This window comes from Callorhinus ursinus, unplaced genomic scaffold (assembly GCF_003265705.2).
Source record: "Callorhinus ursinus isolate GAN/ISIS: 27379988/994484 unplaced genomic scaffold, GSC_fseal_2.0 scaffold68, whole genome shotgun sequence".
Classification (NCBI taxonomy): domain Eukaryota; kingdom Metazoa; phylum Chordata; class Mammalia; order Carnivora; family Otariidae; genus Callorhinus; species Callorhinus ursinus.
This window is the reverse complement of record NW_027397130.1, coordinates 272,764-287,607: the sequence shown is the minus strand read 5'-3', so window position 1 is coordinate 287,607 and position 14,844 is coordinate 272,764. Positions and strand designations below refer to the sequence as shown.

General features: G+C 57.3%; 2 protein-coding genes across 16 annotated transcripts in view; one reads left to right on the top strand and one right to left on the bottom strand.

Moving 5' to 3' along the window:
* The window catches only part of TBCD (tubulin folding cofactor D), a 158,211-nt gene extending 144,961 nt beyond the window's left edge, over positions 1-13,250 (top strand). For 3 of the 4 annotated variants that reach the window (XM_025859685.2, XM_025859681.2, XM_073886120.1), the window contains 7 exons: positions 1,024-1,145; positions 3,037-3,114; positions 6,313-6,402; positions 6,664-6,751; positions 7,454-7,563; positions 9,509-9,593; positions 13,049-13,250. In XM_025859685.2, coding sequence (XP_025715470.1) covers positions 1,024-1,145; positions 3,037-3,114; positions 6,313-6,402; positions 6,664-6,751; positions 7,454-7,563; positions 9,509-9,593; positions 13,049-13,063 — 588 coding nt within the window. In that variant the 3' untranslated portion in view covers positions 13,064-13,250. Of the gene's footprint in view, positions 1-1,023; positions 1,146-3,036; positions 3,115-6,312; positions 6,403-6,663; positions 6,752-7,453; positions 7,564-9,508; positions 10,889-13,048 lie in introns of those variants that run through there. The other variant, XM_073886119.1, reaches the window with a different exon arrangement.
* Positions 1-14,844, bottom strand: part of B3GNTL1 (UDP-GlcNAc:betaGal beta-1,3-N-acetylglucosaminyltransferase like 1) — a 117,951-nt gene that overhangs the window by 5,124 nt on the left and 97,983 nt on the right. For 10 of the 12 annotated variants that reach the window (XM_073886121.1, XM_025859688.2, XM_073886127.1 and 7 more), the window contains one exon: positions 14,027-14,747. The exons of 1 other annotated variant lie outside the window; for it this stretch is intronic. The gene's annotated coding sequence lies outside the window, so the exon portion shown is untranslated. Of the gene's footprint in view, positions 1-13,395; positions 14,007-14,026; positions 14,748-14,844 lie in introns of those variants that run through there. One more of the 12 variants, XM_073886122.1, reaches the window with a different exon arrangement.

The window sequence follows — 14,844 nt, the reverse complement described above, 5'->3', positions numbered from 1 at the left end:
CAATCTGCTGTTTATTCCCTCCCCCTGCTGAATTTTTTGGTTTCCATAATTCTGTTTTTTATTACCAGACGTTCACTTTGTTTTGAAATCTTTCTTGTGCCTTTTCATCGCAGGCTCATCTGGGTTTTGTTTTATGTGTTTTTTGTTTGTTTTTAAGAGAGCGCATGGGGGGGAGGGGCAGAGGGAAAGAGAATCTGAAGCAGACTTCCCACTGAGTGCAGAGCCTGACGATCTCACGACCCTGAGATCATGACCTGAGCCGAAATCAAGAGGCTGACGTTCAACCGACTGCACCACCCGGGCGCCCTGCAGGCTCATCTTTGTCGTCACGTTTTCCCCAGGAATTAGCCTACGGTGCTCTCCTGTGGGCCGTGCCTTGTAATTCCCCTGCCTGTGCTCTCGGCTGGGAGGCGTCTGCGTTGGCTCCCGTCCTCTTGTGGACTCATTCCTGGTCACTCCCCATCCTGGGTCTGTGGCACGGGGGCCGGCGACTCTGGTCTGGGGCCCTGCAGGCAGCTGTGGCAGTGGGTTTCTTCGGTGCCCCCCCCAGCTGCTGGAGTCCTGCTGCCCCCACCGCCAGCTGTGTCTGCGTCCGTGCGGTCACTTCCCCGGTCACTGCGTCGATTCCTTCTGCTCCTCCGTTGGGGTCTATGGGGAGGGTCTCTGAGCCCAGCAGTGCCTTGGGGGCTACAGGTTGAGTTTGGAATGGAAGGTGTCAGAGCATCTGATCCCCTGACTTGCTTCTCGGGGAGACTGCAGCCTCCACTGAGGTCAACTTAGGGGTCGTTGCGGTGTTCGGTCTGCACTGCTGCCCCAAGAGCAGCATTTCCGGGTCAGTGCTCCTTCCATGTCTCTGTGCTCGTGCCCCATCCGGCGGGACGTTGCCAAGATCCCCACGCTGTGTTGGTCTGTCTCCTCAGCTCCATCGTGGATGTTGGAGTGGAACCATCGCGGTGCACTCTGGGGCAGGTGGCGAGGGGGTGGTGGTCTTGTTGCCGTTAAGAGTGCATCTCTGTGCTGCAGGTTAGGTACTCGACGCAGAGCCTCTTTGAGTACATGAAGGGGATTCACAATGACCCGCAGGCCCTGGAGGGCTTCGGGGGGACCCTCCTGCAGGTCTTTGAGGACAACCTTCTGAATGACAGGTAAGGGGTGTCGCCTTCGTCACGGTTTTCAGACCCCCGTGGTCTCACTTGTACTCACCGGGATTTGCGAGGGGGCGGTGAGGTAGCCCAGGTGGGGACCTGACTGCAGCCAGGCCAGGGAGTGCCCACGGCTCACGGCGCCCTACCAGCCACATCACCGTCGTGGAGCTGCCACCAGCCTGCACCGTGGGCCAGCCAGATTAGGACTTTAAAAGATGACCGAGGCTCTGAGCCTGGGAGGGTACACGTGGCTCTTCCCCGAGGTGACGTCTCCTTGGTCTGTGCGTGGACACACCCACTTGTGTGTCGAGATCTCTGCAGGGTTAGAATGTCGCAGCAAGAAGTAGGACTTGTTTTCTGAGCATATTTGCTGTATTGTTTTTGGTAACTGCTTTTCCATTGAAGGCAGTGTGTACAGCCCTTGGGCCCTGACCTTGGAACTGGAGGTGTTTCCCAAAGTCCTCTGAGAGGGTTGTTCTTGGACTTGGTTCTCAACTGTCCTGGGTAGCCGGGCCCCGGTCACAATAGCGTGGATGCAGGCCCTTGTTGGCCTGTCCTGTCTGTGGGAAGCAAATGGGCGCTCCACCAATGGTCTTTTCTCTTTTCCTGGATAGCACTGAGTGTGAGTAAAGGGTGCAGTTCGGTAGACTTTGACTCTGTTGACATCCCTGTAACTGTCACCAGTCACCCCTTCCCGCGCCCAGCACTAGGCAACCACTCTCGCTGATCTGCTTTCTGTCACTGGGGTTCAGTGGGCATTTCCTACGAGTGTATTTCAGTGGAATCTGCGGTGTGTCTGGCTTCCATTGTGCGGTCAGACCACACTTGGTTCCTCTGTTGATAGTCGCCAGGGTTGTTTGTGGCCGGAGTTAAAAAGAAAGCTGCAGGGGACATTCGCAGACATGACTGTGTGGACATGTCCCCACTTTGCTCCTGGGTTGGTGCTGAGGAGCAGGCTAGCTGGGTTGCATGGCAGGTGGATGTTCAACTTCTAAAAACCTGCCACACTGTTTTGCAAAAACGGTCACAGTGTTTTATACCCTTCTGGGGCGTCTTGAGGGTCCAGGCGCGGTCTGTGTGTTCTGACCACTGTGGCCTGTCGTTGTGGCTTCGGGGCTTCCCTCCTGCCTGGCGTGGATTTCCTCCCCGATGAGGGTCTGTTCAGACCTCCCGCCTGTTTTTTAGTTGGGTAGTCATGGTTTCCCCTCCTGAGTTTTGAGATTTCTTGCGTGAGCTGCGCAAGCCCTTTGTCAGACAGTGGCCTGCAGACACCCCCTTCCAGGTGGTGAGCTGTCCTCCACGCCCTTGGCGGACTCTGAGCGGGCGCGTCCATGTGCACGTGCTCCGGCTCCTCCCCTTGGTTTTTACAGGTGTGTTTGTGTCAGAGCGAAGAATCTCGGCCTGACTGAAGGTCACCAAGGGTTTCCCTTGACGTTTTCTAGAAGATCTGTAGTGTTAAGTTTTATATTTAGACCTAAGGTCAGTTTTGGGTTATTTTCGGTGTGACACGAGTGACAGATCCATATGTGTGTGTTGTTTCTGCGTGTGGGTGTCCAGTGTGTTGAAATCTGTCCCTTCCACAGTGTTGCTTTTCCACTTTTTCATCAGTTTTGGATATGTAAGCTCATTTCTGGGTTTCTCTGCTCCTTGGTCTGTGCTCCCTTGGGCTTTGCAGCTGAAATTAAGTGGTGCGGCTCACTCTCGCGTCCCTTAGCTGTTTGGCTTTTTTTGATCCTTAGTGTTTCCATGTGGACTATATAATAGGATTGTCGTTTTCTACACAATGTCTCGTCCGGATTTGGATTGGGACGGTGTTGCCTCTGGGGGAGCCCGCATCTTAGTGGTTCCGGGGTTGACGCCTGGGGCCTCAGCATTTGCCTTCCCCCCTCAGGGTGTCTGTGCCGCTGCTGAAGACGCTGGACCAGATGCTGGCCAATGGGTGCTTCGACCTCTTCACCGCAGAGCAGGAGTAAGTGTGCCCCGCTTGGTGCCCCTCTGCCGGGCAAGCCTCACAGCTCGCCTTGTAGAGACAGAGCGAGGAGAAGCAGAGGTGAGAATCTAGAAGGTGATTTCCAGCACGTTCAGGTCTGGTCCGTGTCAGCAAGAGGCTTTGGCTGCCCCTAGTGAGGTTGGGGCTGTGCCTCCGGCCAGGCTCCTGCTGTGGCCCCTGCCACTCAGGTGGGAAAAATCCCAAGCAGGTGAGGTAACCCCCCCCCCCCCCCGGCCCGCCGCCGACCAGAGGGGGCCTGGCAGTCAGGGCGGTCATGGGCAGTGGACCAGGGTGGAGACGGGCAGTGCAGAGCATCTCGACTGTCACAGGAGGACCGAGTGGGGCTGTGGGGGCTGGCCGGGTGTGGGCACAGAGGGTGGGTGTGTGCAGGGACACGGACACATGGCAGCCCCGAGTCTGCTCCTGGCCAGTGAGCTCTGGTGTGTGGGCTCACCGTGGCTGGTTTATCTTGTTAGGGGCCTGAGGACTTTCCCTGGATCCCAGACCTTGAAGGCTTTGCCCCTGGGCTGGGCATCTTATGCCCTGGTGGGGGTTGCTGGAGCTTCCTTCTGGGCACGTTTCAGGGACTTGGGAAGAGCTGTGCCAGGTGGGCCCCGACTGGTGTTTTCCCACGTTAATTGTCTCCCACTCTGTCCCACACCCCCCCCCGGGGCCCTGCCCTGAATCTGGGGTCATGCTTTTCTGTCTAAAGAACATCCTTTTGAAGTTCCTCTAGTGATGTCCACTGGCAGTAGATGTTTTCTGATTTTATTTGCAAGTTGCATTCCGAGGCTGTAGAATTCTAGGCAGACATTCTATTTCGGGACCTAAACATCTTCTTTTCCTGACTTCTGCTGCTTTTGAGATGGTGCCTGTAAGTCTGGAGTCTCAGGCGGTTTGGGTTTTCTCCTGCCTCTTTTGAAGATTTTCTCTTTGAGAAATCTCAACATTTCTACCACTTGAATGGGTCTAGTTTTGATTATATACTCCTCTGTTCTACCAGGAATTTGTTAAACTTGAAGATGTGGCTTTGTTTTCATTTGTTCCAGAAAATTCTTGGCCCCCCCCTTGCCCTCTCCCGCCCAGACCACGGCCCCCGAGGCCATGCTGCCTCCCATGTTTCTCCCTGTGCTTCAGCACCTCTGACCTGTCCCCCACCTCCCAACTCCCTCCTGGCATGTTTCTGATCCACTGCCAAATTCACAGGTGGTGGTCTTATTTTTGGTTTTTGTAAGATGCAGCTTTTCCTTTGGTTTGTCTTGCAGTCCGACAGCCTTTTGCCCTCCTGGATACAGTGCTAGGTCTTCCTGTGCGCTTCTGGTCTCTGTCCTTGTGGGGGTGTCTGGTTCCTACAGCCCACGTGCTGGGCTTTCTCATTTGTCTCCATATTTGTTGTCTGGATGCTGCATTTGAGAAATTGCGTGTGCAGGTGACCTGAGGCCGCAGATGAGCTGGACGGTAGGACCTTTGTTTGCCCTTTCCAGGCACTGTGGGCAGGTGGTAGCAATCTGGAACCTCTCGGACCCACATCTGCTTGGGGGTCTCTGGACTGCCTGCAAGAGGTGCTCTCTCCCCCCTGGGGGCAGCCTTCCAGGTCTGTCAGGTGCATACCTTTGTCAGGACCAAGCTTTGGGTCTTGTTGTGGCTGGAGGCTAGGGACAGCATGCTCGGGTCCTCTGGTAGCCGGGTCACCCTTGTTCGGAGGCACCCCTGGTGCTAGCCTCACCTCCGGGAGTGGAGGCGGTGACATTCCACCTGCTGCATGGAGAAGGGCCTTGGGGTCCAGGCAGGGAGGAGTGGCAGCGGAGACTCTGGGCGCGTGGGCTCTCAGTGCAGGTAGCTGTAAGCCAGCAGACCCACTAGGGGCCCAGACGTGGGTGCAGGGGAACAGACTGCAGCCAGGAGGGCGGGGTTGTCTCTTGGACAGGAGAGCCAGTGTGGCAGGCGTGGGCCAGATACTGTCCAGCTCAGGTTCTGCAAGAAATACCACAGAGCAGAGCAGAGCAGCTCCCACAGCAGAAATTAGTCCGCACGGTTCTGAAGGCAGGAGGTCTGGGGCCAGGTGCCAGCGATTCAGGCCCTGGTTTGCACCGGACAGACATTCACCTCACGTGTCTCTTCTCTTGACGACACTCATGCCCTCGTGGGGACTCAGTCTCATGACCCAGTTGCCTCTGTGGCCCTACTGGTAATATCTTCATGTTGAGGAACAGGGCTTCAACATGCAAATTTTGGGGACACAAACGTTCAGTCCGTAGCATAAGTGTTTGGTCTGAGATGTTCATTAGATTCCAGAGGAGATGGATCTTCAAGGCTGGAACCCAGTGGAAAGTCCTCAGAGGGTGGGGGGGGGCGGGGCGCGTATGAATCTGTATGAGGTCAGCAAGGGAGCGGGTGTAGACCAAGTCCCCACTGGAGCTGTGGGGTGTCCTGTTGTTAGGAGGATGGGGAGCAGAGCCACTGGGAAGTAGGCCGAGCTGGAAGAGCACATCACAGTAGGTCATCAGTGGTGTGAGCCACGTGGTCACGTAGGTGGAGGACGTGTTGGTCACTCGGTTCCCAACAAGCATGTCAGTGAGCTGTGGGGAGACAGCTGCAGAGGGGAGGGGGCTGGAGGTGCATACCCACAGCTCTGGGTGACAGGGGTCTGGAGGAGGTGGGCGGGGGCGCCAGCAGGTGGAGAGAGACCAAGGGCCACTTTCCCTGAGGACAAGGAAGAGGGAGCGGGGGCAGTGGAACCCCTAGCAGTGGCTTGGAGAGGAGGACCGTGTCTGTGTCGTTGGGAGCCTTGCTGGCCTGGCCCCGTGTCATCCTCAGCTGTGCAGAGTGGAGGGGGGCGTGTGTCCATGCTCCGGCCGCTCCTGGGTTCTCCTTGGACCCAGGAGCTGGGCCTGGTTACAAGCTGGTCATCCCTTCCTTTGATCCCAGGCTGAGCCTGCACTTGCTGGACTTACCGGGGACGGGTTATCTGGGTGCCCCTCTGGTTGGTGAGGGTGGGGAGGTGCATGCCGGGGACAGGCACTGGCAAAGGAGCCAGTTAATGTGGCTGTGTGGTACCCCTGGGGGACAAGGCCCTCTGATCATCTGGTGGCAGTGCCGTCACCGGATGCCACAGCATGTCCGGGCGGCACCTGCTCGCTGAAAGCTCATCTCTGGCATCGTGTGCTTCCCTTTTAGCCACCCCTTCAGTGTGAAGCTGCTTGCGCTTTGTAAGGAGGAAATCAAGAAGTCCAAGGACGTGCAGAAACTGCGGTCTAGCGTTGCGGTGTAAGTTCCGAGTTCCCCGCTGTGATGGTAAAAGGAAGGGTGGTCGGGAGGCAGAGACTCGGACTTCATCTTCGTCTCAGTGTGTCTGGAGTTGGTGCTCTGACGTCTGTGGAGAACAGCCTGTGTCTGTCGCCGGGGTCAGTCCTGACGGCCTCCCGGGAGGGGCTGTGCCTCGTTTTGGGGAGCGTCCTCACATGCGGCAGGTTTTCACAGAAGTGGACCTGGTTCTCCCACCGAAGCTGGAGGTCGGTGTTGTTGCAGGTTCTGTGGGATGGTGCAGTTCCCGGGCAACGTGAGGAGGAAGGTGCTCCTGCAGCTGTGCCTTCTGCTCTGCCACCCGTTCCCTGTGGTGAGTGTTCGCGCCACCGCTCCAGGGCCCTTCTGTGGTGGCGCTGCGGCCCTGACCTCTGCAGGGTGTGCGAGGGGGCCCTGTGCGAGGACCCTCACACCCTCACTCACACACCACCTGCCCAGGTCAGCTGTCCTGCAAATTCCATTTTCCACTGGCTAAAAAAACACTTCAAATAATCCAAATGTGTGATTTTCCTAAAAGGTACAAGTGACGTTTATACCTAACACATTGGCTCTCAAAGTGGGGTCCGGCCTGGACCCGGCTGCAGCAACCCCCCAGCAGAAACGCAGGTTCTTAGGCTGCCCAGCCTGCGGAGTAACCCTGGGGTGGGCCCCGGGGGTTCTGAGACCATCCCGCCCCATGAGCGGAGTTGCCAGTGGGCAGCTAGGGAAGAAAGCGGGTGAGACAGTTTCCCTGATGAGGGGCAGGTTTTCCATGAGGCATTTTAGTCAGAGCAAGGTGGCCTGGCTTCTCCCTGATGAGGCTGCCCTGGGGGCAGCAGCCTGCAGGGTCGCCTGTGCAGCTGTGGCCAGGGTTTCCTGAGCCAGGATCCCAGGTCACCTCCTTTTAACAGCCTGCATGGTGCCCACGCAGGTCTCGGGTTCCATTGGGACCCAGGGTCGGCTCCCTGGTCAGGGTCCCATCACTCTGGGTTCTCATGGGCCTTTCCCGCCTGCTGACGTGCTCCATCCTGCCCAGATCCGGAAGACCACGGCTAGCCAGGTGTACGAGATGCTGCTCACCTACGGTGACATCATGGGTGAGGACGTCCTTGATGAGGTCATGACTGTGCTGGGCACCACGGCCTGGTGAGTGCGAGGCCCCTTCCCGTCTTCCTGCCGGGTTAGGGGCGGCATCTCAGTGCTTGGGGATGTCCAGACCTCCCTTCCTGTCCCCGAGGCCTCCCCCACAAACCCTCTGAAGCGACAGGGAAAGCACGGGTCCTGGCCCTCGACGCCTCTGCTCTGAGGCGGTGGTGACCTTGTGTCTGCCCACAGGTCCCCGCTGATACCCAAGGGGCTGGGCAGGCCCCCTGGACACAGGGCGGGGAGGGGGCGCCTCCTGTTCAGGTGGGAAGATGTTCAAAGTGCAGAGGTGGGTGGTTCTGACCACTGATTATTTCTCATTGGGCTCCTTTCGTTGACTAGTAACATCGCGGGCTCTCGGTGCTGATGGGGTCACTTCAGGGATGACTCCCCTGCCCCTGAATGGCAGCGTCAGGAGTGCCAAGAAGGGAGTGGTACAGGAGGCCGTTTACCGTCTGTGGGGACGCGCTTACATGGTGGCCGTGGCGGGAGGCCGTGGTGGAACATCAGGAAGGGTGGAACAGGTGCCCCCTGTCCCCAACATCCAGTTCCTTCCTGGGGCACCCAGGGCCATTGGCTTCTCCTGGGTCCCTCAAGGCAGAGCTGGGCCCCAGACTTGTCTCCGGTGCAGTGTCCTGTAGTGTCTGCTGGCTTTCAGACCTGATGCGTTGGGACGGCAGAGGGTTGAAGACGTGTGAGGAATGGGGGCCGGGGCTAATGGAGGGCACACGGGCAGCATGTCTGGGAGCAGGAGGGTATAGCCTGGGGGCACACTGGGTAACGAGTCCCAGTAGACATATGGGGGATACCAGCTACAGTCCGGGCACACGCTCAGCTGCGGGTGCACCCCTACAAGGCGACCCCTCCCCTCCCCTCCCCTCCCCACCCATCTTGGAGAGGTCAGGTGGTGGCCCCTGGAGGCACCAGTGTTAAGGGGCCTTTGTGCCGATGGTGGACTGGGCTCTGTTAGGGTCCTTGCGCTCACATCAGCAGGTGAGGACACGCATAATGTGTTTGTGTGCGTTTCCCTCGAGATTGTGATGTTCCTAAGAGGGCTGAGCTGTGCACAGAGCCTCAGGGCCCAGCTCCCTGGCTGGGGTGTGGACAGAAAAGGGCCTTTGGTTCCAGGGCTTCCTCAGGGTTCTCAGGGAGACATTTATCTCGGGGATGAGGGAGTTCAGTGAACGTCTTTGCGGGAGCTGCTCATGAAAGCTCCAGAACAGAAAACATGGGTGCCCTCGCTCTTTGAGCACTGGCCTGCTGACCCGACCCCATTCCCCAGGGCCCGCTCTCTTTGGCGTCTGTGGAGAGAGTTGTGGTTCTTCCTGCGGAGCGCGCGGCCATGTGGTCAACTTCACGAACGCACAGGCACCTTGCAGATGCGATTCTAAAACAGCCTGGAAGGGGGGCCTGGTGCTGAAGCACCCCGTTGCTCCTTCCTCCCCACGTGGGGCACACAGGGCTCTTTCCCCACAACCCAGGAGCTTTCTGTTGAGGGAAATTCCAAAGGATTTTACAATAATTATTTTTTTATTCTAAAAGAAAAAAATAATTTCATCTTTATTTTTATGAAAGTGATAAACAGCTTTCAGGGGGTCAAGTAAAACTTTAAAAACCCACCTACCCCACCTTTCTTGAGTCTCGGCATTTCTGGAAGTCTGGGGGCCACCTGTCTGGGACCACGCCTCCCTGTGGGGCGCCCCCTCTTGGGGGCTCTCCTCCATAGTTTCCCCATAAGGGTGCCAGGAGCAAGGGCTGTGCATCACCCACACCCGAGCGAGGGTTTGCCTGGTGCTGTTTTCCCTGGTCCCCCCCCTCCCCGAAAACTAAGATGCTGGGGTTCTGTGCACCCAGCGCACAGTTGCCTGAGAGTTTATGGCTCGTGACAGGCTTAACTGCAAACCAACCGTCCCCGCTGCTAAAGCTGCTCTTGCCCTCTCTTCCCCAGGGACGCAGAGCTCCCGCTCGTGAGAGTCCAGCGGAACCGCCTGTGTGACCTCCTTGGTGTGCCCAGACCTCAGCTGGTCCCCAAGGTAACCGCACGGCCCTTGGCCCTGTGAGACCCGGGGGCCCTTCCCACACGAGCCACCATTCTGAGCTCGAGTCTGGAACGTTCTGGGTTGTACTGACCGGCTGGTGTTTCCCCACCCTGCCGGACCCTCGTGTGCTTTGCCAGCTCCTCCTCATAGGCTCCTGCCTGCCTTGTCCCCACCAGGCACGTGTCAGGTGTGTCCTGTGGGCACGACATCCAGGACAGGCCCTCTGCCTGGCAGGTGGCCGTCCTGTGCTGCCAGCCCTCAGTGGAGTTGGCAGTGACCGAGCTCGCTCCTCTCACATGAGGTCCTCGGTGCTGCTGTCTGGTTTCCACCATCACCACCCCCCCCCAGACACTTGTCCTGTCTGGGGACTTTGTCACCCCCAGAGTCTCTGGGGCTGCCCAGTGAGGTGTCAGTCTTTTCCACGGTGTTGGTGTGTGCACAGTAGATGCAGTTTTCTGAGCTCGCAGGGCCCCAAGCTGTCCTTCCAGGTTCTGCGTGGCTGTTGGGAGATTGTAGGCTCTTGCGTGTGTGCTTTGCAGGGGATCAGGGTGGACTCAGGCTGTGGTGGAGCTCAAGTGTAGGGCACACCCGCATGTTCCGTGAATGCTGGGCTCAGAGGCGGTTCCTCGGCCCCACGGCGCTCCTGATCCTGCCTCGCTGGCCGTATTCCCCTGGACCTGGGTTGGACCCTGACTGCTTCTGAGCTTTTACCGAGCAAGAACATCCATGCAGAAGTGAGCCTTGTCCAGCTTTGTGCACACGAGGGACGAGCACCTGGCTCAAGGGTGGAGCCTCCTGGGCTGGCTGCTGGCGGCACGGGCTGCTGCTGGGCTGGAGGGTTGCTGCCTCAGGTGCTGGCGGGCAGGTTCCAGAACGTGCTTGCGTTGCATGTGCTGTGCGTTGTTGTGGTTGTTGGCGTGTGCGTCCCCTTCTGTGCTTTTTCTGGGCTGTCTGATGCATATGGGCTCTGGACTTGCATCTGCAGGATCTCCCCCTCTGGGGGCAGCTTTCTCATCCCTAGGTTTCATAGGTTCCAACTTAGCCTTTCTTCCCTATTGTTTCATGGGCCTGTTTAAGGTCTTTACCGATTCTAAGGTTGTGTCTCCTCGGTGTGTCTTAAAGCTTTATTGTTTCGCCTCCTACATTTAGATTTGAGGCCACTCTGGACTGGCGTTTGCATGTGGTGCTGGGGAAAGGCCAGCAGGTGTGTCTTCCGTGCGCAGTCCATGCACCTCCATTCTGGCCAGTGTCACCGTGGCTAAAGTTGGGCCACACGTGGGGCTCTCCTCTGGGGTCCTCTGTCCTCCATGACCTCTGTCTGTAAGCCGGACACAGGAGGGTCTCGTGGGATGTTGTCGTGCTCACGTGAGTCCGTCTCCAGTTTTATTTTTCTAAGACCATCTTGACTCTTGGCTCTTAGGGTTTCAGAAACCTCTGCAGAACAGTCTCATCAGTTTGCACCACGGAACCAGCCAGGCATTCGGCTGAGGGTGGCTTGGAGCCTGTGGGTCCACCTGGCAAGGACAGATGTCTGTGATGCTGAGGCTTGCAGCCTTGAGCACACAGGAGCGCCTTGTGCTTTATGGATTTTGGAGAAGGGATGCCACACTGTTCTGTAGCTGTCCCACAGCTCCTGGAATTCTATTCGTTTTTCCATTCTTTTCTCTCTTGGCATTTCAATTTGGGAAGTTTCTGTTGACCAGTCTTCAGGTTGATGGATTCTCTCCCTGACGACGTCTAGTCTTCATTTCTGTTACTGTGTGTCTGATTTCTGGCATTTCCTTTGATTCTTTCTTAGACTTTCCACTTCTGCTTTCACTGCCCGTCTGTCCTTGGTGGCAGAGCTCCTGGCACATTAATGATAGTTGTTTTACACCCCATCTGGTCATTCCAACTCTGCACGTCTAAGTCTGGTTTTGATCTTGGTACCATCTTCCCCAACTGCTTTTTCTTGCCTCTTAGCACGTTTTGTAAGTTTTTCTTGAAAGCCAGACACGTTGTGCCGGTAACAGGAACTGAGGCAAGTGGGGCTCAGGTCTGTGAAGGTCTGTCTGTCCGGCAGGGGCCCCTGTGTGTTTGGTACTGCGGCAGCCTCTAGACCTTTGAACTTCCCCAGCACGTTGCGTCCCTGCACTGTCCCCCTCCGAGGATTGGTGTCTAGGTGCTCTGTGAGAGCGGACCCATGGCTGAGACCCTGGAGTCCTGCAGGAGAGGTGGCAGGATGTGGGGCAGTTTGCAGTCATCTGAGCAAACCTCAGCCTTGGTGGGCTCCCCGCCGTCCCCCTGCAGGTACCATGGGCTCAGGTCTGTCCCCCGGAGAGGAGACCCTCGTGCTGGAGACGCCCGGGTGCGACTCACAGCAGTCACCTGCCAGAGTGCAGGGGGCTTTCCAGGTTTATGACCAGGTTTATGACCAGGTGAACCTGCGGGCTCCCCCCAAGATGGCACCCCCAGAGTCTTGCCCTCCTGCTAGCTCACACCGCCTCCGGCAGCTTGTCGAGTCGGCACTTAGGCGTGCCTTCCGCTCTGTGGTGAGCTCCAGCAGCCTCTGCTCCAGGCAAAGTCTGCATTTGTCCAGTACAGCGTTGGGGGGGTTCCACGGATGAGGCTGTGAACATGCAGCTGTTGCCCGAATGCCCTCAGGCTTCCCAAACCTGCCTGCCCGCTCCTCGTTCTGACGTCTCGGCATTGCGGTACATTGCAAGCGACCTTGCAGTCACTTGGAAATACTCTGCCTGTAAGAATGCTCTGTGCCCTCAGGTCTGCTTTGTCTGATGGTAATGCGGCCACACTGGATTTTTGGTTGTCGTTGACACGTTTTCCTCTGTGTTTTCTTACATTTAGGCAGATCGCTTGTAAATGATAATTAGGTCTTAATCTGTTTTTAATCTACTTCAGTTATCTCAACTCGTTGGAGTATTTTGTGTCCTTCTATGTAACGTGTGATTACGATTCAGTTGGGTTGATGGCTGCCATCCTTGATTCTTGTCTGATCTCACCGTTTTCCTGCCGGTCTGCCAGTGAGGACCGTGGGAGCCCGGCGGTGTGAAGGGAGGGTGGCACCAGCCGCCGTCCCAGCACGTGACCCCCTGCCAGCCTGCCGAGCAGCCTCTTTCCTGTGTCCTGTCAGCTTTTCAGTCTTTCATCCTCTGGGCACCTGGAATCACGCTGTTATTTCTGGGATGGTTTTCCTGCTCCCTCTGGTGCCACGTGGTGCCTGTCTTCTCTCAGGCCCCCCGTTGGCACCGTGAGGGGTGGGGACGGCAGGCCAAGCACAACATTGGCTTTCCAACTAAATGTGCCATTTATGCTTTTATCAGGAAAATCTGACACACAGGTAGATGAAAACGGGGGGCAGAGTACCGGGGATCTCCCCACTGCTACCCAGGTCGTGTCGGCCACGGGGCTCGGGGGGGGGCGGTACTGACCTTGTGCTGTGTCCCCCACAGCCTGGCACCCGCTGAGGCCCCCTGCTCACCCAGCAGAGGGGAGGAGCCCGATGATGGTCAGCACGAGACACCTGGACACGGCGCTGAGGGACCTGGAGATCGTCACCACAGCAGTGGCTGTTCCTCACACGTGTCCTGGGGTGTTGGTGCTTTTGTCTTCATGTCCCTGGGAACCCCCATCTATAAAATCATGTCCTAAGCAGTTCTGTGTCTCTGTGTCTGACACTGATGGGGGGGGTGCAGGGGGTGGCCCCGGGTGGCCAGGCCCAGGTGCCAAGTTCCTCCTCTCCCGTCCCCTTCTCCGTTGTCATGCCCAGTGCACGTGGGCATTGCATGTGGTTACCAACCGCTCGCAGTTTTGTGTAACCAAAGAATCCTGCCTGAGATGGGCTGTAACCCCACAGGAGAGGCTCGGGGTAGCTAGTTAGGAACCTGACAGAGAGGTAGGTGTGTGGCTACACCAGCATCTGCCATGGGCGGACAACCCGCCAAAGTGTACTTCTAGGATACCGGGTTCTCTGGTGCCATGTGGGGAAGTTCCCCAGTTGATTCCTTTGTTCCTGAAAAAGTGCCTCTTTCTAATTGCCCAGAGCAGACCTAACCTAAAGGCCAGTGAGGCTGATGTGCACGAAGGTTCACCACCTCAGGGCTCACATGGCCACGCCTTGTACGCTGTCTCATGCTGGCCTGGACGTGGCATCACGGGTGCTGCCACCCACATCTGAGGCGAAGGTGGTGGCTGTGCTGTGGTCGGGGCCATGAACCGAGGACGGACAGTGTCTGGGCTGGGGAATGAGCTGCCCCCACGGGTGTGTGTGGCAGTGGGGGCCGAGGGAGCCGATGGGTCCTGGCAGACCCTGGTTGCTGCTTCCTTCACAGGGAGTGGTTTTCTTGCCTGGGCTAAGCTGCTGACTTGTGGGAGCGTTTACCTTCCGTGGGCTACACCTCTCAGACCCCCCTGAAAAAGAAAGTCTGGTGTTAACTTTGTGGATTAACTTGTATTTTATTCAAACCTTAAAACATGCTTGCCTCTCAAAAATAAGTAGGCAGCTCTCCATTTTAGATGGAAGACTAGTCAGAGATCCCTCAGCTGGTGGGGGTCACACACCAGGGTCCCAGAGGACTGAGGGGGGGATGGTACCCGCAGAGCAGTGTCTGGACCTCAGCTACAGAAAGCCAAGCAAGCCGCTTCTGAGAAGCAATACAATGAACTGTTTTTAGTGTCTTTTAAAAAATCCACAAGATTCAGGTGTGCCTAGGTGGCTCAGTTGTTGGGCATCTGCCTTCGGCTCAGGTTGTGATCCCAGGGTCCTGGGATCGAGCCCCGCGTTGGGCTCCCTGCTCAGCGGGAAGCCTGCTTCTCCCTCTCCCACTCCCCCTGCCTGTGTTCCCTCTCTCGCTCTGTCAAATAAATAAAGAAAATCTTAAATAAATACTAAAAATCCACAAGACTCCAAAGAGAAGCCCTTTTGGAAACCTGGAGCTGGGCGAGCTCACCACAGACCCAACACTGTACTGCACAGCTGTCCCTCGCCACCACTGGCCAGATTGCAGCCCGAGTGAAACCACCTGACCCGCTGGCTGCACATGGCCCCGCGCCTCTGCTCGCCCTCAGCCACGTCAGCTCCTGTTGGTCACTCTCGCTCTGACCAGGTCGCAGCTGCAGTTTCCGGAGGGCCCCCAGGCCCAGGTGGTAGATCTAGGAGAGAGGAGCCCCACACACTCACAGCTTAGAGTGTAGCCAGAAGCAGACCTGTTAGCACAACCAGTGCCCGGGAGCAGCATGCAGTGGGCAG